The sequence below is a fragment of the Strigops habroptila genome, chromosome 5 (assembly GCF_004027225.2).
Source record: "Strigops habroptila isolate Jane chromosome 5, bStrHab1.2.pri, whole genome shotgun sequence".
Lineage (NCBI taxonomy): Eukaryota > Metazoa > Chordata > Aves > Psittaciformes > Psittacidae > Strigops > Strigops habroptila.
The window spans coordinates 15236568-15260535 of record NC_044281.2 but is presented as its reverse complement, the minus strand read 5'-3'; the positions used below and the strand labels follow the sequence as shown (position 1 = coordinate 15260535).

The window sequence follows — 23968 nt, the reverse complement described above, 5'->3', positions numbered from 1 at the left end:
GCCATAGCTCTAGGGATGAGCACTTTCTCAAAAACACTGCCTTTACATACAAAGCCAGACACACCAAGATACTAAACTGGAATAGCAATGATTCTTAAATCCACATCCTTACCTGTTTACACAATCTACACCAGGAGTAAGTAAGAATGGTGTGCTGGTATCCAGGGACCGGGGAGTCCAGCTCCTTTAACACAATTTGCACACAGCCCTGTCCATGAACAAAGCGACGAATGTGGTGCACCATTGGTGTTTCACAGAACATGCTGGGACATTGGTAGGACGGCCTTACAGAGGTAAATGGAAAGAATGATCACATGCTAGGCACTGCTATAGAATCAATTCAACATATCCAATATGCCTTTTAGTATCACAGCACTGTTTGCCTTTACTATAAAAGTTTCCTAAGCCTTAGTGAGGGCTGTTTCTACAGAGTGAATTGCATCCATTTAGAAACAGCATGAAGGGAAATTCCCTTGCCAGCAATGGCCATATAGGTCCAAAAATCAGTGACTGGATAATGTTTGCTATCTTTTCACAATGATTCACTTTCTACCAACATATTTCCTATAGTCCACAAAACATGGATCAAGAACCTGGAAGAGCTTGGCACCAAATTAGGAGGTAACTTTGGCAGTGTACCAAAGCAAAGGCTACTGAGGTCAAAGATGTGCCGAAGAGCCTTCAAACTAGTAATGTTTCAGCTTCCTGAAGGAAGAGGTGGCAAAATAATGCCATATAACCTCTTTCAACAGAAAAACCCATGACCTTCCTTTGGATGGGTTTCTTTTAAGTCAGGAAACAGAGTGTGACATCAGAAAAATAAAAGCTTAATTGTTTAGATACCAAGGTATAATAGTGAATTCTTCAAAAACAGAAAAAGCCTGAAAAAAGCCCAGATCCTCCTTGCTCATAGGAAAATAAGTAAATAAATAAATTTAATTACTGAAACTATGGAGAAGCATTGAGATTTCATTGAGAAGCATTGAAGCTTTCACGTTAGCACACCATAGTTAGTCACCAGAGGGAAATAAGAATTTAAAAGTGGCAGCTGAGCTCCTCCTCCTCACTGATCAGCACAAGGAGAAATACTTGTTCCTCCAGAGAAGGCTGAACATTAAGAGTGTATTTCTATTGCAAGTGGCAAACGAAGAGAACAGAGTAACCTTGTCTTCTGAGAAGCCATAGGCTGCCTATCCAGCTTCACAGGCTGCTGAGACTCTGTATAGGGTTCTGGCAGTACTGATTATTATCGAAACATAACAACTTGCACCTCTGCCAGATGAAATAAGTTGCACAGTACTTTGCTAGGGCTAAAAGAGTTCTGCACCATTTACATTAGCCACCTTACAGGTATGACAAAGCCTTACTCTGAGATGTTCAGATAACTCTAAAGGAGCAGGGTTGTTTGCAGAACTCATATGAAAGCTCAAATAGGAACCTCACAAAACAGTCATCAGTACAGTTGCTTGTCCTGAAAAACAGCTGTTTGGAATACATGCTCAGACTCTTAACTAGGCCCTTAAGAGTCCTGATCACTACAAGAATGTGCTAAATGAACAGATCTGTCTTTATAACTTTTAAGTCTTGTTTCACAATCTGTTCCACTTCTCATTAGAGTAAATAAGAGGGACAGAGCCCAAGTGGGAAAGCAGTAGATGTAATTGCTTCTAAGTAGTGAGCACGAGTAAGTGAATTCTTAAATACAGTTCCTATTTCACTACAGCACGATAATAAAGCAAAGGGAAAAAACAGATTTAAGTAGTAAGCTTTACTAGGACATAACCATCTCTGCTATTATCCTAAGTGCACAGCAAGTACAGTCTATGAAGAGGGTGGCAGGTCAGCCACACAAAGCTGCCAGAAGCTTTTTTTTTGTTTAGAATGAGATTTAGAGTACATTCTTCCTCACCTGAAACAGTAGCGCTCCAGAAAAATCCCTAGAGTCAGGTCATTTTTCCCATAGAACTCCATGGTCACAATCCTAAAGCAGAGAACAGAACACTTTAGAGGACAGATGCTGTCACTGTTAGCTGTGCAACAGCCATTAGGTGCACAGATCAATACCCACTGCTGGTTCGTTTTCAGCCCTGCATACATTCAGAGACTTTTTTTCTTCCCCCGCCCCCCGACTACCCTTCCTAGATCCCTGCTGTCAGGTTTGCCAATAGTGAAATTGGAGTCCTACTAGAACAACTTCTTAAACTTGACATTTAAAAGTCAAATAGAATTCAACTGCGCTTTTTAAGATCATGCTCAAGAATATCTAGGCACAGAAACCTAGACAGCTTGAAGCCTCGAACACTAACATTTAAACAGTTACAAAAAGGGTACATCCAGAAGATAAAAACCAGCCTTAAGAAAGCCTTATTTTTCTACAAGATGTAATAGCAACTTCTATTTTCTTAGAACCTGAGGTGACCAAGTCACTTAAAATGTCTATCAGTTTAAGTATAACAATTCAGACATCTCTAATATTGGTAATACACATCCTCCTATTGTTGCTGTTTAGTGAGCTTATCACCACATACTTTGGTTCATGCCTAAGCTTTTACAGGAACACTAGACCTTTCCCTGTGAGAGCACCATCTCTGTATTTTCAGGTGAGCGAGATGTTGAAACACTAAGACTTGTCCTGTCTAGTAGAGCTAGAAGCATGCCGTAAGTTGCACACAATTAACAAATTACAGCCCCCTAAGATAGAAATAGTTAAAGCTCTTCATGTTGCTCACAATAAAATGAGAAATGCAGCAATATATTCAAACACCACTCTCAATACAATCTAGAAGTATTCTGAGATTCTCTTCAGGCTTATTTTTGGGCTTGGACATTCTTCTGTGTTTATATACACCAATTTTTTCCCACAAAACTGCATGCAGTGCCTTCCGCACACACACATTACTCTGCAGTGATAGGACCAACTAAACTATTCATTTTTAGGCTTGGCTTTCCCATTCATGCCTTGGGGATTACAAAGGCTATGGGATACTGCTCTGGATCCACCTGACGAGGTAAGACAAAATTCTTCTGGCAACAGTTCCTGTTGCAGGATGGGCATAACCTGCCAAGAAGTCCTCAAATACCACTATGAAGCAAGCACTGACCTTCATTTAGGTAAAAAAGATAGCAACAATACAGGCTGTAGAGAAGTAGTTTTCATACCAGGGGCTAACACAGGCACTTGGAGCATTGCTGGACTGAGCAGAAGAGCTACTGAAGAGAACACAGAGCCTCTGATGGTTTACCGGACTCAGGCAATCCACCTGGTAGAGAGAGAACAATTCATTTACTGGTTACAGACACCTCCATCTGCACACAACTCCTGATGACAAAATTCTACTCCAGTAATTTTATTTAAAGATGAATCTCTGCTTGCTCCTTTTGTACAGATTAACCTTGCACTATCTCTGAGCTTCAGGCAGACTTGTACTACATATAATTGTTAACTGCAGTTTTAAAACAGCATAACTAATATGCATAATGAAAGCAATCACATATGTGTTTCTGTGGAAAGGTAAAGGAAATGTAAAATAACAAAAGCCCCAAGACAAACATCCAGAGTCTCCAAAGCACTGTACAGTTTAGGACACCTTGCAGTCAAAACTCCGTCTCAATTACTCATTCAGGCTATAGAAAAAGTTTCAATTTACTGTCCTCTGTGAAGAGATTTACCACTGCTGCTGGAATGGAGCTGTTTCCCCTTCCACACCCTACAGAACTATGAAGTTACCAAATACTTTTCTTTGATCACGGAATAAATTTAAAACAGCATCAACCAGTCTGATCCAGAGCAAGGGCTAGTCTTACAGTTTGTAAGATTATGGCCTGTGAAGCTATACAGATTTACATTTAAGCACCATTAAATAGTGACTTCTGCTCAAGAGCTTGAGGGCTGATTGGCTCAGGGAGCAGATGTTTGACTATTTCAAGAGATCAGTTCTGCTACTGTTGTTCGTAGACTATTTTCCTGAACAGCTTTCAGTACAAGAAAGTCCCAAGATCTTTTTTTTCAGATACAAATTAGTTACTTTCAATAGCAGTTTCCCAAAACTTTAAATATTTTGATTACAATCACATATTCCCTTACTTTGAATTTTCGAAGAAGATTCCCCCCCTCCATTACAAGATTCTTCCTTTTCCTCAGATCACTCAAACTTTTCCAATCAAATACTTCACTGTAATTACAGCTTACTGCTCTTTCCATGACATGAAGCCCTCTGAAGATGGATATTACGCTTTTAGAAATCACCACACAAGCAGCAAGAAAGCTCGGTTTCAGAAACTACTTCTTTAAGTTTGCCCCCCCTCCATGAACTCATTTGCAGAAATCAGTCATGTACAGCTGAGCTGAGCAGGCCATGTAATACATTGATTCTGGGCTGACTTTGTGCATTTCTCAAAAAGTACAGTCTCATAACCTCTTCCCTTTTCAGAGAAATTTTGCAGTCAGTCTCTTGTTCTGCTTTCTTAAATCCATACAGTCCCTGGTTATACTGGCTTGTTTATGTGCCCAGAGCCCTACAAGCTAAAATGCAGGTTCAACCCAGTCAAAACACAAAACAAAAAGCAAACACACAAAAAAAACCAAAACCAAAAACACACATTAAAAAAAAAAAAAAAAAAAACCAAAATCAACAACAAAACCAAAAACACACAAAAAAAACTAATCACCAACCCTAATTCTGGTTTAACATTTAATGAGACACTACACCTTCTGTAATACCAGGCAAAACTGATGCAACCTGGGTTTTCAGCAGTATAGCTTTGAATCTTACCTTATGAGACCATGAGGATTCACTCTGAGCCAGTCCCTTCTCATCCTCTTCAATCCTGCAGCCAGTTTTTCCAGTAGGGACACTAGACACATCCTTACTTTGGGCAAAGGGATCTGCATTTTTCTGTAGTATCCTCCCTCCTCTGGCCCGATAGTCAGCCAGCATTCTGGCCAAGCTCTGGCTATCACCTAGATGTTCTGCTATTCTAGTATTGACCAACTCATGAGAAGGTAAGACTTCAATAGCCTTGGCTTGAATACTCCCATTCATCCCTTGTAGTCCAGAGAGATCCCGCAATAACTGCCTCTTCCTTCTGCTCTCCAACTCTTTGTATTCCTTATTAAGAAGTGGAGACCAATAAACTTGCTCAGGGAAGTAATCCCGGGCAGGGCACCTCATGCCTTTTTCAGTCAAAAGAAATGGTTCACGGAACATCAGCACAGGAGAAATACAAAGAATGACATCTTTCAATTCCTGCTTAAATGCTGCAGAGTAAGTCTTGAGACGATCCTCAGAAGAAGTTACTTCTTCCGTGACATATAAACCAGTATCATCCTGGAGAGGGTCTCTGAAGACTCTCATCTGACTCTTGGACTCCTGCAGATCATCTGCCTGTTGAAAGGACTCTAGTGTCTGGCTATCCAGAGCAACCAAGTGCTGGTCCATACCATGGAGGGGCAGCAGGGATGTTTCAGGTATTGCAGGAGATACAGAGTTGAACACTGGAAATTGTGACTCCAATTTGTGGCGCTCTTGCTGTTTTGAAGATTCCATTTCCAGTTGACTGTTCTCTTGGTCATCTCTCTCAAATAAACCTCTTTGTTCAAGCAAGCTGACCTCATCAGAGGACACAGACTCTGAGATTACAGGCAGCTTTTCAGAGGATAGTTCAATGTCTCTGACTGCTGTGCTGAAATCCTCACCATTGAAGAGGTTCTGTTGTTCATCTTCATCTCCTGGCTCCTCAATAAGGGAGTGAAAGGAGGTGTTTCTGGTCAGAGTAGGGGGCATGGCAAACTCATCCATAAGGAAAGAAATTTCCAGCTGGGAATGATAAGCCACACAGACCATGAAGATCAGGATCTCCTTCACACGGGCCAGCTCGTACTCTGCAGCGCCACACAACTTGATAGTGCAACCCAGGTGCTGGGGACACCCTTCAAAGAACATCAGGGTTTTTGTCTGATCTAGAAGGAAAAACAACATAGGAGTTAGGATGAGAACTACAGCTAACCTGCTGTTAGCTATCTCACACACTGAAGAGACTGTAACAGACTAAGAGCAAGTAACGTTGGTAACACAGTCCAGCTGCAGAAATTCACATCTCTGTACTGAAATAACTTTTTCTGCAAGCAAAACAAATCATCAAAAAGTTCAAGTGAAGGCCATATGGAACATGTTGGCCTAAACAGCCTATTCTAAGATCACTGTACACTCTGCAGCAGTAAAGCAAAAGAAAACCACTATTATCCCAGGCACATTGGCTCATTGTTACGAGTTAAAAGCCTACATGATTTTGAGTCCAATTTAAAGGCTGGAAGGTGGCATGGGGAAGTGGAAGGGGAAGAGACACAAAAACTGCACCTCCACAAAGATTTACATGAACAGCACCTATGTGTGCTAACACCACTGGAAACCTGTCAAGGAGCATTTCTTCCTTCACAGACTTCCACTGCTGAAAAGAAGTTACAGAGGAAAAGGAACATGATTTCTCAAAGGTGCACAATAACTGGACATGGGGCAGTGTGCACAAATCACAACAAGGCAAGTTTTGATTGGGTATGTTACAGTAGGATCAGGTGATCTTTTGAGGTCCCTTCCAACCCAGGCTGTACTGGCTCTGTTTCTATGTGGAAAAATTCTTTATGGTGAGGACGGTGAAGCAACTGAACAGGTGCCCTGACAGACTACGAATTCTCCATTTTGCAGTATTTTCAGCCTAATTAAAATCTAGTGTGTCTCATCTTAGTTAGATCATGCTTTTGTGTCCACAGCCAGTTTACTGTAGTTCCAAGATATAACAGAAGTAAAGAAAGATGAGTAGGAAGGATAATACTTGATCACACAAGGCACCCAACACTTTAGATCCAGTTAAGAGAAGCAAAACATTTACCCTTTCACAAACACAAGCTAAGACACGCCAAGTTTACTCACCATTGGGCAACTGGAAAACTTGCATATAAAATTTATGACAGGTTCCCAAACGTGGTTTAGTCAATAGTTGATCCATTGACATCACTAAGTCTCCCTGGGTCATTCGACTCACCCGGTCTAACACTTGCTGTAAAAAATGGAAAGAACAGTAAGAATTTACTGTGCAAAGAGGGCACTGGAATTTTTAGCTTGCTCTTAAAACACAAACAAGCAAGCCAGTGTGACCAAGGAAACCCCTCACTGAGATGCAAACTCTGGGTTAAACCCAGTCACACAAACACGCACCCACAATACACAAGAATCTTAAAAAAGCAGTAAATATTTCTGGTGAGAGGTAAGATTGCGCCCTTCCTTGGAGATACCTGCATCTATTCAAGTGAAAAGAGTTCCAGGAGGTACAGTGTGGTCAGTGCTGGCTATCAGCTCAGCCAACTCCCACAGCTGCTCTGTTTGGCTGTCTGTACCCTGCCCCACAGGAACAGACAGGCTCTCTGGCGATCAGTGTGGACCCACGCAGGTTTTGCTACAAATAGGTGTTAGAGTTAACTAGAACCAAGCCAGGGTATAAAGACACAGCAGACAGCGTAGCTGTGAAGAGGTGAGGAAAAGTTACTCTCTAGGTCTGCCTGTCCTGTCTTTTTGGAAGAGAAGTACCATTAAAAGAGAGCCGAGGTTTGGTTAGAGGAGAAAATAAGACAACTCTGCTTTCTCCAGAGAGCTTGCTACAAGAAGTTAAGAGATTTACCACAAGGCCCAGTCTGACTTTGACAGGAAATGCTCACCGGCTTGACATTGATGACCAGGGTGATACCATGCTCTAAGAGCATGTCCTGAGCAATTCGGGACACAGTCTTCTCAACAAGGACCAAATTAGGCCTGACATCAACTATCCGCTGTACATAGTTCTTCAAGAACTCCCTTTCCTGCAGACAGGAACAAAGTATGGCAGTTAACTACTACTAACCCATCTTAATATTACTTTCTCTCATTTATACAAGACCTTTCCCACAAAACAGGGAAACCAGCTATCCAGAAGCCACCATCAGTTGCCCATTGTGCACATTTCCTCACCCCCAAAGCACAATACCCAGTTTATTAGTAATTTGTTATATGCGCTAATTGCACACAAGGATGTAGTCCCGCGACAGAAGTAAGAGACTTGCAGCAGAATCCAAAAAAACATACATGAACCTTATATCCTTACATGGAAGAAGTCTTTATGTTTGAAAGCTGCTAGAATTAAAGCATCCTAAACCAAAGCAGTTTGCAGTATCATGTTTGCTATCTTTAGATACATGCTAATGTTGAGTGCTGGCACTCAGAGACACTTCCATTCACTAACAGTATGCCAGTGTTCTGCGCCTCTACAAGTCTGTACGCAGACCCTCAGTCCCTAAATCTGTACTTGGAGACAGTGCTCCCGGAGTGGGATCCAAAATGCTGTGCACAAAAAACTGCTCGTCTAAACATGCCCACCTTCTGGCTTCATTTCACTACCTGCTCCACACTTCTATTACTATGCACAGAAAGAGAAAGTAGAGCTTCAACTCCATTTGAATTAAAGGCCTACACTGAGGAGGATGTAACTTCCCAAGCCAGGTACTCTCTATTGTGTTAATGCAGCTCACATCAGTCAGGTTTTAGAAGTTCTGTGCAAGAGGAAGATACCACAAAAGCAGTTTGTCCACAAACATTCACTGTAGTGCAGCAAAGATAAAGCTTTTGCTAGAAGCTAATCTTTTCAAATGAAATAGTATTTCTGTAGTATTTTCTGTCCTATAAGACTTGAATGCAGATACACAAATAGTTACGATCATGTTCCGAAGCAGATGCTGAAATAATCACAGAGGCCAATATTTAGAAGATAAAGTAGATACTTCTATCCCATCCAGACAAAGGACAGGTCTCAGCTGAAGCTTTTACTAGAAAACCAACTCACTAGGCAGAGAAAAGTTTTATTGCTAAAGCTTTCATACCTGTAATCATCTCTATTAATCACCAAACAAAAGTGGGTTTAGATGCATGCTAAGGAAGTAGTCAAATACAGAAACCAACATTATGACCCAAAGCCTGTAGGGCACCAGATACACTTTTTATGAGTATCCTGACCAACACCTTAAGACCAATTCTCAAACACGAATGCAGTGTGTTAAAGAAAAGGTCTATCCATTTCAGTGTTCTCATACTTGAAGCACCTCCCTGCCCATAGGGGCAGGGCACCTGTCTCCAGTGGCACGTTGTAGTTCGTCACTCATTAGGTTGGTGGTTGTTCCATTTTTTCAAGCCTGACAAGAAATAACATGGGTGCAATTTAACCCTCACCTACACTAACTTTTCTAATATTTCTTCATGCACTAAATTGTATCTAGCTCTGATCTTCTGAACTGTATGTTCCTTATACAGTTTATCATTAAAAAAACCCCACATTTTCTAAAATGCTGCATTTAATTGTGAGGATCAGAAGATCACTCTCAGTACACGTAACCTGATGACAAAACCCCTCAGCGCAAGACCACAAGCTTGTACTGTCTTTACTGCAGCAGTTTTCTCAGCTAACTGCTAGATAAGGAAATTTGTCTCTTTCCTACGCAATCTCAGTCTCTCAACTGCACCTTACACACTGAAAAAACAATCGGATGTGTGCTGATCATCATCTTTTGTTTTAACCAAGAACAAAAGCATGCTCTTACCTGAAGTACTATAGGGTCTATGCAGGTAAACTTTGTTTCTTCTCGATAGAGGTACTCAATTGAGCACTTCAGCAGAAGAATTTTAGGATTTTTTAAGCAAGAGTTCATCTAAAAGAGACACAAAAATTGTTAAAACAAAAATACATCATTTGGAAGAGAAAGTGTACACCAGAAAAGAAGACAGACTTCCCACGATTAACCCCTCTCCTAAAAGTGACCCAGCTACCCCACCTGCAGACCCAACTACACATTCTTCCTTCTTATGAAGATATTACACCCAGTTTTGGAATTTCACACCTACTGTCCAGTAAGAGTGCAATATTAGAGGTTTCTACAGTCACCTCCAAGAACGCCAAAGTCTTGATACACTTTGGAGGCTCCATCCAAATCACTTCTATCTTAACCTCCTGCTTTACTTAAAGGCTCACTTTACAATATAGTCATAAGCCAGAACTACAAATGTCTTTTTCTAGCTAAAACCTGGGGTAATTATTAGATGCCTTCTGGGGTGGTAGGGTTAGAAAGGATGTTTTTTCTATATGTATATGAGGAAAGCTTCCTCCTCCCTCACCCCCCCCAAATCTCTGAGCTAAAAGAAAACAACTTGGAAAAGAAATGCTTTAAAAGCCATTCTTGTTTAGGGACTCAAACTAGAGAAAGCTTGCAATCCTCCTGACTGGTGACAGATGCTTTATGACACAAAAAGGAAGTCACAGCACACTTGTTTCCTCAGCATGCACTATTAGCCAGCACTTGATTAGTCAATCTTACGTTACCTTTTTGTGTGCAACATTCTTAGTGCAAACAAATCCATTCACCACCATGGAGTCAAATTTCTTTCCACCAGGAATCTAATAAAGTAAAGAACATTTTAGAACTGTCATACACTCCCATAATTTCTAATGCAGTAAACATAATACATAAAATACCTATTGTAGCTGATGTGCAAACTTCAGCTGCACCCTCAGCTATCAGATGAAACATCAGATACAGCCATGCTAGACACACAAATCTTTTCCTCTAAAGTCTGGCAAACTAAGAACAACACGAAAACACATATTAAGTTCCAGGATCTCTATGCCCCTACCAACAAATGCATATTTGTTAAACTGGGTACATTCTGGAAGATAAGGGAACCTAACTTCTATAGGCCATCAGGAGCACATTCCTTTGCACATGCCATTTCCACTGACATCAAACAAGTTGTAGGAAAAAGAAAGAAGGGAAGGAAAACAAAAAAGGAGAGAAAAAAAAACAACCCAAACTTCTACCTACTATCTGAACACATCAAACACTTGACTAGTGTGCCTACAGTTACAACCAATCACATGAGTAATAAACATGAAAGGTTTCTAAGTAACCGTTTGAGTCTATTTCTGATAACAGAAAGACTCAGTACATTTCTGTTATCAGCATGTGAAAAGAGCAGACAGCTTTCACCTCTGAACATCTGCTCTTTGAATTGAAGATTCAGGAGAGGCACCAACAACTGATGCTGCCTGAAGAGATGCCACAGAGCTACCACCAGGACTATGAGGTTCTCCTCATACCTTACATGGCTTCCAAATAAAAAAGGCCTCCCGAGGTGAATTTTGTCAAAGAAAAACAAGGCCAAGCCTTTGATCCTCAGTCATACTAGTTTCCTTGGATGTCAGTTTCACATCAGCCTCTCAGAAGAAACTCTGCATGCCACAACTCCAGCTTTACAGTTCAACAATGTCAACACTGCGCCATCTGGCAAAACTGGATGCGCTATCCTATAGCAATTAAGTTTTCCTCTTGAGGAAAGTCATTGTACTTCACATGGGAGGAGTCCAATCCTCCATAATGGATAGTTACAGAGTAACAGATGACTACACAGTTCTGCAAGCTACTTACCCAGCACTCAGTGCATCTTCAATCCAAACACAAAACAAGCAAAAACCAAAAAAGGAAGCAAGTCATTAAAGAGGTGTTGCTCTTTGCCACTTTCTGCAGCCTAAAAGAAGAGATGAGCTCCAGGGCATTGAAGCACCTTTCACAGTATGCAAAGTTCCTCCTGTGCAACTTTTTCTAGAACCCCGCCTTACCCAAAGGCTACGTTGGCCAATTACACCACTAAACATGCTGGGGGCAGCATGAAGGGGACTCTTCAAACAAGGGGTGCTGCCATCAGCTGCAAGCTTTTATTTCCCTACATCCACTGTTTGATACTTACTTTTTTGATATGGACAAACTGGCGGATATCCATGTCATCATCTCTGTTCTTGACATCAGGCCGTACAGTTTGAACTACCTGGCAGACCACAGGTACAATGATATCCCTCCAGGACAGTGACAGGGACTCATTGTACAGAAGCTGCTGAAGCAGTGCCATCATGTGGTTGTGATTAGCAGACCTGAAAAAGGCAAAACAAAAGATGTCTCATGAGAAAAATACAGAACAACGATTAGTTGAAGTTGCATTTCAGAAGAAAATTTCTTAACGTTTAGAATGCAGGAAGTCTCTGAAGGAAGAGCTGCCTAGAATGTTCAACTCTGGTCCTTCAATATATAAAAATCACAGGGAAATAAGCAATCAAAATAAACTATAAAAATGTGGTTTTCTTAATTCAAATTAAATCCTTGTATTGTTCATTGTAGATCAAGTCCCACTGAAAGCTGGTGGAATAGAGCGGCTTCAGGACTTGTCAAGACAAAAATTCCTTTTTCTATGTATTTCTTACAGCAGCCTTTCCATAGCTTGTTTCTCCCCATTCTCTTCCCTCAGCAGATCCAGATTGCTGTGGTGCCAGCCTAGGGGTGTGAAAAAGAGTTCTTTGGACTTCTCCTCCACCCTCCTGTTGAACAACGACTCTGCAAGAGACAAACAAACCTTATTAATATAAGGTCACAATTGAATGCCTGTATCTTTCTGAAAGGCTAGTTTGAAACGGAAAGACTTTGGTAATACGTAAGTCTAAGCCTCTTGAATTACTGAGTTTGAGCTAGATGTCATGGTAATATGATGGTGCAAACAGTATTGAGTATAAAAGTGATGAGTCTACAAAGCCAAAGTGAGCTACTAAAATTCTTGTACTGCCAGTATAGACTAGTTTTCTCTTCTGGAATTGAATTGTTACCAAGTTTAAGACAAGATTAAAAAACAGAATCTTATATCCCAGTTCTGGCTATAAATAAGCAGCAAATGCAAAATATCATGTACATTCATAATACATAACCATAACACCTTTAAGACTTGGAATATTGGTCCAAGGCATTAATTTGATCAACAAAAAACAGCTGCTTTGAAGACATCTACATATAAGTGGCATTAAAAGACCTAGTTATTTCATTCGGGCTTCAGCACAGGTATCAAAAATATCTTTGTAGCGGCCTTGCTTAGCACATCTCCCAAACAGATTTTAAAGAAATGCTATGCTACCAATTCATATGTCAGACTTTTGACCCTTTATGTGACTTGCAGCCCTGACCCCACACACCACCTCCTTGCTGTTCAGGTGCAGACAGAGCTGCCAGCAGGCTTGTTCATCTAGGCTATGTCACAGTATTTAATATTACAGAATTCTCAAAGATTCCCAGTCAAGAAAGTGGCACAAGCTTTTCAAAAGATCTCAGCACATTTTCTCATCTCCATCCACATAACCATCATATAGATAGGTGTATCTCTGCTACGACAAACAGGATGCCAATGAAGGCTATATCCACTGAATACATTTTTTTCTAAACCTTAAATATCAGCATGAACTGTAGACATTTCTGCTTTGGAAACAGAAAGCTCATTTCAACAGCATAAAATATTCCTCAATTAGAGTAGGCCTGCCACTTTCAATCACTAACTTCTGTAGTAAACTCCTTAAAACTTCTCTGGTCTGCAGTACTAAGATTGGAGGTTCTTTCAGCAGAGATTTATGTGCTTTGAAAGAATTACTAGATTATTTCCCATACAGGTATTATGATATTATAGAGGGAAGTTATAAGCTTCCCCATTCTCATAATGGCCGATTATAAGTTACATACACTAGTAGTGTAAAAATTTTCATCAGCAAGTAGTAAGCCTTCAGAGTTCAAAACTCCTCAGAGTGCATGATCCAACTGCAAAATCCTTATACAATAGTAATCTGAGAAGGATGAATGGAAAGAAACAGGACTTTAAAAACAACAGTTAACTTGTTCCAGATGTTCCATACCCAAAATTAGCTGTGCAGAAGATTAACAGAAGTTACACATTGTTTTCCCCTTTCCTTTCTCCTGCAAAAGCTCAGTTAAAAACTAAGCATTGGTTTCATCAAAGACTTTATTTTCTGACTGCACAGACATTGGGGTTTCCCCCTTACTTACTCCTTTTACAAGCTCACCAAAATCAATAGCATTAACTGGGAGAAAAAAAAGCCCACAAGTTCATCTGGTCACAATACTACAGGGCACATGGGTTTTAAAACTCACAACTGCATCTAATGGCAATTTCAGAAGTACATTTCAGAAGTAGTAGTGGTGGTAGTAATGACAGGAAACCCAGAAAGATTTAAGAGATGAAGCTTTAAGCCGCTCTGTAGAAGCAGAGCAATTAATCATAATCACATCTTCATTTGCTTGCACAGAAAGTTAAAAATCGGTTGCATAAGTTTGTGGGTGGGAAAGTTGTGAAGAGATCTGGCACTTACACTTACTTAAAAATAATAATAACAAGTAAAAGCTTTTCTTTGGACAAACCCAAAAAGTGAAAGAAATTTAAGCTTGAAAGTGCATTCAAAAAAGTTACAGTATAGCTTATCTATCAGTTTTGCCACAAATAAGTTCAGATTTACTGTCAAGTAAATATTTCTAAAGGGTCAAGGCCCCTATTAAAGGAGTACTGAGGAGTTTCCATCATTATATTAAAACCGCACAATAGCAACATTTTAAGCCTCTCCTTACCTTTAATAAAAGCATCACTTATAGAGAACATCTGCTGCCCTCCGTTCTCAGGATTCAAATACTCTGAAAGAAGAGAGAAGAGGGAGATAGGCGGAGACAAAAAAATGACAGGTTACACTGGTGTGCCCATATAATTACGATGTACACGCCCACACCAGAAGCAGCAGCATTACTCATCTAAGTGTTTAGTCACCAATTTAGCAACAGCTTGACGAGTGGTAAAGACAAGAATATCCTCTCATTCTTGTTCTATCAAAAAGTTCTTAAGACGACAAGAAAATAGTACTTATTACTGTGAAGAAACAAAACAAACAAAGGAGACACAAGCAAAGACTGAGCTAAAAGTTTGCTTTTCCAATCGACCCAGACCACACTTTTCTCGATCTGAATACAAATGTGCTAAGCTGCAGGCAGACACCACAGGAATGTCCAGACAGGGAATAGCCTCCTCACTTTGGACTAAAAATGCAGCTTCAAAAGCCATCTTGCTCTCACATTCAAATGAAGTTCTTAAGATAAATCTTATGGCTGAGAACTTCAGCTTACATAGTGAAAGAAACAAAAGAGGCTGCCTTTGAAAACCTAGAAGTCTAAAGCCTAGAACAGTTTAAAGTGTTTTCAGGAATCAATGCTGACAGAGGTGGACTCCCAGCAACAAATGAAAGTAAGAAATCTCACTTTACATAAGGGAAAGAGGATGAAGCTCCATCTACCACCCTTGTTTAGCTTGCTAGGTCTTGATGCAGGCTGGCTGGCTACAAAAAGCTTGTTTTCTCTACAGGCCATTAGATTGTTGTGCCTTTAGTTAGTTCCTTGCTCCCAAAAAGGAAGTGTACAGTGGAAAAAGAAGAGCAATAATTCAATTGCTTATACAGTGCAATAATCCAAAGTCTGAAGCTAACCCTTTATCACATCCCCTGAGAATGGTCCAGACCTACTGTCACAAACAGAATGCAAGCCAGGCAGCTTTCACACACCAACAGAAAGCAACAGAAAGTTGACGGGACACAATCAATCACAAGTCTCTGAACAGCAGCACTCAATAGACCCTTTACATGCCACCATTTTCAAAACCTCAGCTTCTCCGCAGTTGCCCAGTTTGCAAACATATACTCAACAGAATACCAATGTACCAAAGAGAAGTTGTGAGCCCCCCTTGCAGCTTAACAGTTATTTGCAGGTTCCTTTCATCTCATGCTTAGATTAAGAGTTTAACATTACAAGAAATCTACTGCTTGATAAAAGCTGGCTCACCCTCAGCATTCATTCACCCACAACCCCACAGACTACCTAGAGAAAGTCATGTCATGCTGCACCTTCACATCAGCATGTATACTAGCACCTCCATCCCTCTCCACCTCGCAACAGCCTTAGGGCAGCAGCCTCTACTGTGAACACACTCATATTAGGTCTGACACATGTACCTGACTGGCACAGCCAAGGCAGGAGTTATCCGCAGCTGAAACCTAACCTTAGTTATGCTCTGGTCAAAGACACAGGTGGCACCTCTAAACCAGCAACACTTCTCTGCAGTACAGCTTCACCTCCTAGAACTTTGCTTCCAATTGTGCCCTGGGGAAATTCCTGACAAGGTAAGATACCATACCTCATTGTAGACTGGACAGATAACACACTCACAGGTGTGAGTTTGAGATGGTGAGAGTAGCTAATGCACATTTCTTACCCCACATCATCCCTATATGCATCATGCTCCAAAGAAGGAGCAGCAGGGGGGAGGAGGAGGTCCCTATAGTGGTTTTTGTAGCCTTGTTTGTAAGCAGTGAGCTATCAAGTGACTATCTTAGAAGCAACCCTGAACAGGTTCACCAAAACAAAAAAAGAACCAAAACAACCCACCCCAGAACACAAACTCCTAGCTCTGATTCAAGGGCATCATTGAAACCAAATACCACAATGCACACAGAAATTCACAGGTCTCTAATGGAAACCAGCATGTACATGTTTTATACACCTTACAGACTGCTCTGGTTAAACATCAAAACAGATTGCCCTGCAACCTCAGCATTCTTTCTAGATACACAAAGAAGCATGCATGCATCCACAAGTAACCACTGAAAACAGAGGTGCACCTTCCCAAAAGGTGCACCAATAGGGCTCCTGATAACAGCATGCTAAGGCTTGGCAAGCAGTGGTGGTAAGGAACTGTGTCATGGTTATTCAGATGCTCGTCTCTGTCCCCCTCCTAACTAGATGCAGGCATCAAAAACTAACTACCCAAAATACCTCAAGGATATCTGGCTGCAAAGACATTTAGAAAACAAAGTTTCCCACATTGATAACTCTTTAAAAACAGCAACTTTAAAATAAATCACTTATCTTTTCCCGCAATTTAAATGCAGAAAGCAACCGTACTTTGTTTCCTATTTTGAGAGACACTATAAAGTACCATTGTCTTTAGGTAGTGATACTAAAAATGAGTCACTATACTCACTTGTAAGATACTACAAGCCAACTAACTTGGAGTCACTAGAATTCCATGAAAATACAACAGACATTAGTCAGCCTGTAACATCACAAGAAGTCCTGCCATTAGACTCAGACTGTATACAAACCACACTGTTGTAAAACACAGCTGGTACATCACAGGCCATTGCTTCAAAGCAGCTGACTTCTGTGACTGGTGAAAATTGCATATCCCTTAATCATTTGAAGAAATCCACTAACCACTTAGATCAAAGTTGACCTGCACTTCTAGCACTGATGTTTTGCCCTATGAGTCCTCCCCCAGTGACTGTAATTTACACAGTTGTGAGGAAATTGAGTTACTAGCCTCAGAAGGTGCATGTGATCTTCAGTTTTACTGCATTATTTCAAAGGAAATTTAGTCACTGCCATCCAGTCTAAGGACAGAAGGCAATTTCAATGAAATCAAGCCAAATACACATGTCCATAACAGTCACGGGGAAGTTACTGATCCCTGATAGCAGCGAACATACCATGTCACTGATTAACTATAGTACTCTGTTCTTAAAATAACCATGTCCTATTTTACATTGAAACACAACTATCTAGTCTTGACTGTCTAATCATTATAATACTCTGTAACACCCTGGATGACATCTTTTGTCACATATAGCCAGGATAAATCAGGAAAACAAAATGGAAGTCTCTGCACTCAGACTTCAATATTTCCAGAACAAAGTTTTAGAAGTCATCCGTTTCACTTCTCTAAGCTCTGCAGTATGCACTGTAGGATATTGTCCCACCTAACTTTTGAAGGCCTTGATTAATGAATATCTAAGTACCTATGAAATTACAGTCTCCCTATTGTCAAAAGGGGTTTCTTGCTATTCAAGATACCACACATTTCAGGAACAGATAACAAACACCAGTCAGCAGAGATTCAGCAAAGACAGCACAGTGCTACCAATACATATAATTCAAAGGCAGAAATCTCTCTCCTTTCAGTCCCCTCACCACTTGCCTTTTCCACTGATCTTCTCCAAGCTCTCCATCATCAAAATCTTTCTCAGAAAAGCTTCAGCTGTGGCTGTGAGAAGCCTTGATTTGGTCAACAGTTTCTGAGACAATTAGGTTCTCTTACATTTCCCCTTCATCATGTTCTGCTTTTTGTATATGGAGATAAAGACTGAAATATGTCTGAAACCAGGACTATCATTCTGGCTAGTCCTTTAACACTGGCCAAGCCAAACTGACTACTACCTGCTTTGCTGCCAACATGCACTGATAAAGAGAAACCTGCTACAGCTGTAAATTCATAGGATACTGCAGCACACCTGGGCCTGTTTCAAACTTACTTAATCCAGCATCCCTCCTTCCTAAAAGGAATTTATCAGTATATTCTCTGACCTTTCCTTTCCTGCAGGTGCATTAGCTTTTCATTTGATTAGGGCATGAAATAGAAACAAGTTGAAGAGAACCAACAATGAGTTGGTGTCAGTAGCACTGACAATCCACCCCTGCTGTTGAGAGACCCAACATCAACTTAGATTTTTACCCTACTCTGCTCCTTTTGCTGGGGAGGGAAATAAGCAGTTAGATTTCCCTTCTTCTAGACATATTTCAGTAAATAACAAGAGGCGACTACAATATGCACTAATAAATCCCCCCTCTAATTTGCCTCTCCCACCCATGTCTAAATGCTTTCAAAGTCAGCTGTGATCAATTCATTATTTAACACTGGATCATCTTTTAAAGTTGGAAATACTGAAGGGGTAAGGGTGAAAGAATGATTAAGAATAAGAAACTCCTTAGGAGCAGCCAAAGATAGAAGTCTACAAAGCTGATGTAACCTTAGGTGAGAAAGCAGAGCAAAGACATCAATTGCTCCCCAGCATGTAAAGCAACTAGAATACACTAGACCCAAGCCAGAGGCAAGCCCTAGTTTCAGTCAGCCCTTGTCCAATTTTGAGAATGCAGTTTTCAACAGGCAAGTACACTATTTTTTCCATAAGGATTCTGCTCAGAGTCTTTCAATTTAGTACTTATTTATTTCCAAAGAAGTCTTGAACACTGAGTATTTGATTTCTTCCTACTTCACTTAAGTGGATGTTCTCTTTTGAACAAGTGTTCTACAATTAGAAGTCAGCACAGACCTCTTCCAAGTTAACTTTGTCCGGGTTTTGTTTGGGGTTTTATTTCTTGCTTGCTTCTCCAGTTTAATCTCAAACTGTAGAGACACATAGCAAACTGGTTTATGCACAGACTATTTTTCAACCCCTGTTAGTCAGAAACTGTATATGTGGATCTGCCTTATTATGTACAGGCAGGAGACTTTGCTTCAACCGCAAAGAGAAAGTCACAGGGGAAGTTACACACTCTGCAGAGAAGGTGTTTCAACAGGTCTACTGAGCCTCCTCAGAGGTGAGCACATCAATACTGCGAGTGCCAACTAAATGTTGTATTTCCCCCTCTGTAAGACAGCTACAAAAGTAGTGTCCAAATAGGTCAGTATTACTAGGGCCCAGCTCTCCATCATGTGCAACTCCAGCTGGTGACTACCTCATACCTTTTTGGTCGGCAGGGTGAGGGGGCACATGTGGGTACTTGGAGTGCTTCTTGATATGGAAGTTCACGTTGTCCAGCTCCACGTTCAGGCTGATGGAGGCGGCTGAATCACTGTCCATTGTGGACTGGAAGCTGCTGACTGAAGTGCGCTTGCTAGGGCTGGCGGAGTCTTTTAGTGTTGGGTAAGGGGAAGATACGGGGAGGAGAAGGGTTCAAATGGGAATCATGAGGGTATCGGAGAGGAGAAAAATTGTCTTTACTACATAAAGACCAGTGTGCAATACTACAGGAATACAGTATTTTTATAGTTCTAATCTTATCTTCAGGTGCGCATGCTAATATATTGGGCATTCTTTAGTACATTACTGTAGAGCCCAAATCAAGCAAAAGTCTGCTTCAGAAACAGAAGGCAGCAATTTACATGCTTTTCCTCCATTAAAAGTATAAAGCTTTGCCAGCTTCACTAAATACAAAATACTGTATCCACCGTAAGAAACAGGAGGACTAGTTAGGTTATAGTTTGCTTAAATCCTTACGGCCCCATGCACGCACACAAACACACACACACACACACACATAAAGCAAGACATGGTTAAACTACTATGTTCTGAGGACTGAGGATAAGAGGGGAGAAGGCAGAACGAGCACAAGACTCAGTTGAAACTCACTGGCTAAGTTATCTTCTCCTTCATCAGCAATCTGCTCTGTGTCACTGTCATCAAACTTGATGTCTTTGAACCAGGATGGCTCAGAGTGCCCCTCTACAGAGTTTACAGAGTCACTGTCTGGAGATGGGGTTTCTGAGAACTCCGTGCTCTAGAAGACAAGGAAGAAAATAAAAAAGGGTGTTAAAAATGCAGCTCTGCTGAAATATTAAGTGGCCTTAGAAAGCAGCCTGTTACAAATGCAGATCAGACATTTTCAAAATCAGAGGATACTCTTGGTGGGCTGAGCCACGTTAGTCATACAGCCACCCCGCTTAGCATGAATTAGGAACTCTTTGGAACAGGAACCAAGTATTTCTATACACTTCCCACGTGCTCTGTCTCTGCCTCCTTCCCACTTCCACACAAGTTGCGACTAAGTGGCACTAAAGAACAACTTTATTCTACTGCACATTTTCTATCACCACATCCAGCTAAGCAGTTTTGAATGCTTGCTATCCCCATCTAAGTTAGGTGATGACTGTATCCTTTGCCCAGAAACCAGCACATGCAGCTTTTAGGGGAGGCTAATTCTAAGTTACTGAAGCAATTCTGTGACTGATCAAAGTAGCTCTAAGAGTTTCGCTCACATGTCAGACTCTAGCAGGGGCTACTGTGTCAAAGCAAAGCCTGGCTAGAGCGCCAGAGAACCTGGAGAACATCTAAGTGACTTCCATCAGCCATCCTGATGCCTCCAGTCATCTCAAGCAGATCTCACCATCATTCCTTAGGATACAGTGAGTGCAGCAAGCAACTCAGTCAGCAAGCAACTGAGTCAACAAGAGTCTCCTGACTCTTGTCCAGGAGAAATGAGATCAGATAGTGCTTTCAGCTGAGGAGAACAAGGATTGGCTTTAAACCTTTAGTAACATAAGCCCTTTACAAATAGTTAGAAACAGGGATCCACAAGCACTTGCTAGCTAAGGGCAAGCTTTTACCAGCAAACTGAGACAGTGCAGCTGACTAGTTGAGATACCAGATGAAGGCAATCTCAAAGAAACACCACATGACTGTGGCCAAGAGCTGAAATGCATAAGGAAGACAAAATGCTAATGGCTGCAAGCTTTCTGACTGAGCTGCATCAGACAGCTGAGCCATTCTTTATTGTAAGAAGCTGCAGAACATGGAAGAGTCTCAACCAAATGCTTTCAGGTAACAGAGAGGCTACAGCGATACCTTGTTCCAGTTAAAAAAACCAATCCAATCACTCAGGCCAGTGACTGCTCTTACCCCTCAGCAAGTTTGATTGTAATGAAATATGGTAGGATAGCATCTCTGGTCACCGGTTCCATGCCTCCCACTCAGCTAGCTAGTCTTGTTTGGGAGGCACAACAAATACCCCCACCCATCTTGTATTATGCTGCTGTGGTACAAAATTCTTTATTACTGGAGATCAGGAAAGGGTTACCAATACAATATATAAGAAGATCCAATACTGCATATCTAAAATATCCATTCTTTGGAAGTTTTTAAAGAAGCAATTTTGAAACAGAAGAACATGACCACCATTGTGTCTCTATCACCAGTAAGTGCACACAGATTCTAGATTCTGCACGATAGCACAGATGCCACAAGCACAGACTATGCCACTTCAAGGCCTCCATGTAAAACATCCACGATGAGAGACACTGGCCTAGATTGGACACCCTTTCCTCCACTATGCATAGTGCACTGCCTGTAATAACACATCCTTCACAGAGGACAGCCCCAAAGTTTTCTTGGTAAATGCAGCTTCCTCGGGCTTTAAGTCACTAAGTAAAAAGGCCAATTCTCTGTACAGGAGAGCCGATTCAGACATATGACTGTTGAGAACAGGATTAGAAAAAATTCTAGTCAACGGCCAAACCCAGCAAAAACCATAGTTTTCCTACTCCTTTTACCTGTAATGGTCTGTAGAGAGCATACTCATCTCTGAAGAGCTGATCATGATGACTGACACATTCTAGCCAGCGTCCATCAACCAGCGCTTGTCCTATTGCAATGGCTTGGGCCCTGGAAGTATAAGAATAGAGATGGTTTTCTAAGTCTAGTTCTAAACACACAGAGTTTATAGTACAAGCATGCTACAAAAGGGAAGAGCTACAAAAGGGAAGAGTCATTTGCTACGCACTGTTTGACTCATCAGTACATCACTAACCAGACGCTATTTAAAATACAGCGGAGAGGGAGCAGTGTACTGATTCAAGTATGGAGCTGGATGAAGAGACTGCTAGTACTCTCAACTCCGCTGAGGTGTCTAGCAGATGATTAAGACATATTGTTTGTGCTCCTCCAATATTGTTAGCTTGAGTTATATATAGATTAAGCATCTCTGCTGAGGACTTGCTCTACGCTTAAGAGCCACCTCACTTTTATCCCCCTCCCGCACAGCTAAATACAGCAGATTCTTTATACTTGCTTACAAGGTTAAAAGCCTGCCAGCCCCACCAAAAATTTAGCTATCAAACACTATTAGTGATCTCTGATCCTAGGAGCAGACTTGCCCTGTTGAGTATCAGTGAACATTTTTGGACAGTCTTTGTAACACATTCACTGTTCTCCAACTGTTTGAGTAATATTTGTCCCATAAGCTACCTCCCACACTGACTCCCAAACCAGACAGCCCTCTGCACCCTGTTGGTTTGGGCCACACAGAGTGAGAACCCTACCTGCGTTGGTAGGCAGCAAAGAAGAGATCTGCATTTTCTTTCTTTCTCATCTCCCTGCAAAGGGGTCTATCTCTGCAATCTAAGGCACCCTATCTCAGCTAAAACTCAGAACCTCCTGCGACAGAGATAGAAGACATCTGCTGTCCTAAAGCATCAGCGTTACCTTGTGGTTATGTGCCCATTTCTGATGAGCCAGTTGACCAGCTCTTTACCCACAATGCAGTTGGGATGTGTCCGCAGCCAGTAGCGATGGTCTTGAAACTCCATCCCACTGTTGTGATGGCAGATTTTCTTCCACAGATCTTTTAGCTGGACTGAGTCCTGGACAGGAAAATGTGCAAGTTACTTACTAGTCTGACCTTAGCACTGGTTTCAAGGGCATCAATCTGGGCTCTCAGATCAGCTTCTAGATCAAGAGCCCTCCACAGACAGACATAAAATCTAAGCCATTCTGCACTTATGTGAAGATACAAACAGAAATAGCAAACACACGAGATCAGTTCCTTGTATCCTAACTCTTAGATAAAGTTGAGAACAAGGAAGAAATAAAGTGGGTACCCTCAGAGTTAAGTTTATTTGGGTTTTTTTTTTTAATGGGGCAAGATTTTGTACTGCCTAGAAGATACTTATGTCTTTACTATCGCCCTCTTGCACCCTATTCTCAAACTCAGGTGGTGTGTGTAAATGAAGTGTGAGACAATGAAAACATCTTTTAGAAGAGGGTTTTTCTATATAACCTATTCTTAACCTGGGCTTTGTGAAGCATACTAGTCTATTATCAAGCCCACATATAAAGCAAGTACTTGACACAGCAATGCACACTGCTATGTTCAAGTTCTAGGACACCATTTCTTATTGGGGATTCCTTTTTGTATATTTCAGTATCAAGCCTTCTTTTAGCCACTGTTGGCTTTGGCCACTAAGCAAAAGAGGTGTGTATCCCTCCCAGCTCAATTAACCATTTTTGACTTTCTGGATCTGTTCCCTTCACCACTTGGCACACTTCAGCCTCAAACTCATTTTCGGGCCTATTAAGCATGAACACCAACTCTTGTTTAGGCTATGCTCCATCCAAACTGAGGTCTCCCTCTACACTTGGGCTCTTTTCCTTTCCC

General features: G+C 41.2%; 1 protein-coding gene across 7 annotated transcripts in view; it reads right to left on the bottom strand.

Moving 5' to 3' along the window:
* PIKFYVE (phosphoinositide kinase, FYVE-type zinc finger containing) overlaps positions 1 to 23968 on the bottom strand; it is a 63737-nt gene that overhangs the window by 19384 nt on the left and 20385 nt on the right. For 5 of the 7 annotated variants that reach the window (XM_030488042.1, XM_030488041.1, XM_030488046.1 and 2 more), the window contains 15 exons: positions 23017 to 23174; positions 22086 to 22197; positions 20170 to 20317; positions 19503 to 19670; positions 14513 to 14575; positions 12322 to 12451; positions 11814 to 11994; positions 10393 to 10467; positions 9617 to 9724; positions 7709 to 7849; positions 6927 to 7053; positions 4773 to 5959; positions 3160 to 3260; positions 1910 to 1981; positions 113 to 284 (listed from right to left, as the gene is read on the bottom strand). In XM_030488042.1, coding sequence (XP_030343902.1) covers positions 113 to 284; positions 1910 to 1981; positions 3160 to 3260; positions 4773 to 5959; positions 6927 to 7053; positions 7709 to 7849; positions 9617 to 9724; positions 10393 to 10467; positions 11814 to 11994; positions 12322 to 12451; positions 14513 to 14575; positions 19503 to 19670; positions 20170 to 20317; positions 22086 to 22197; positions 23017 to 23174 — 2943 coding nt within the window. Of the gene's footprint in view, positions 1 to 112; positions 285 to 1909; positions 1982 to 3159; positions 3261 to 4772; positions 5960 to 6926; positions 7054 to 7708; positions 7850 to 9616; positions 9725 to 10392; positions 10468 to 11813; positions 11995 to 12321; positions 12452 to 14512; positions 14576 to 19491; positions 19671 to 20169; positions 20318 to 22085; positions 22198 to 23016; positions 23175 to 23968 lie in introns of those variants that run through there. The other 2 variants (XM_030488044.1, XM_030488047.1) reach the window with 2 other exon arrangements.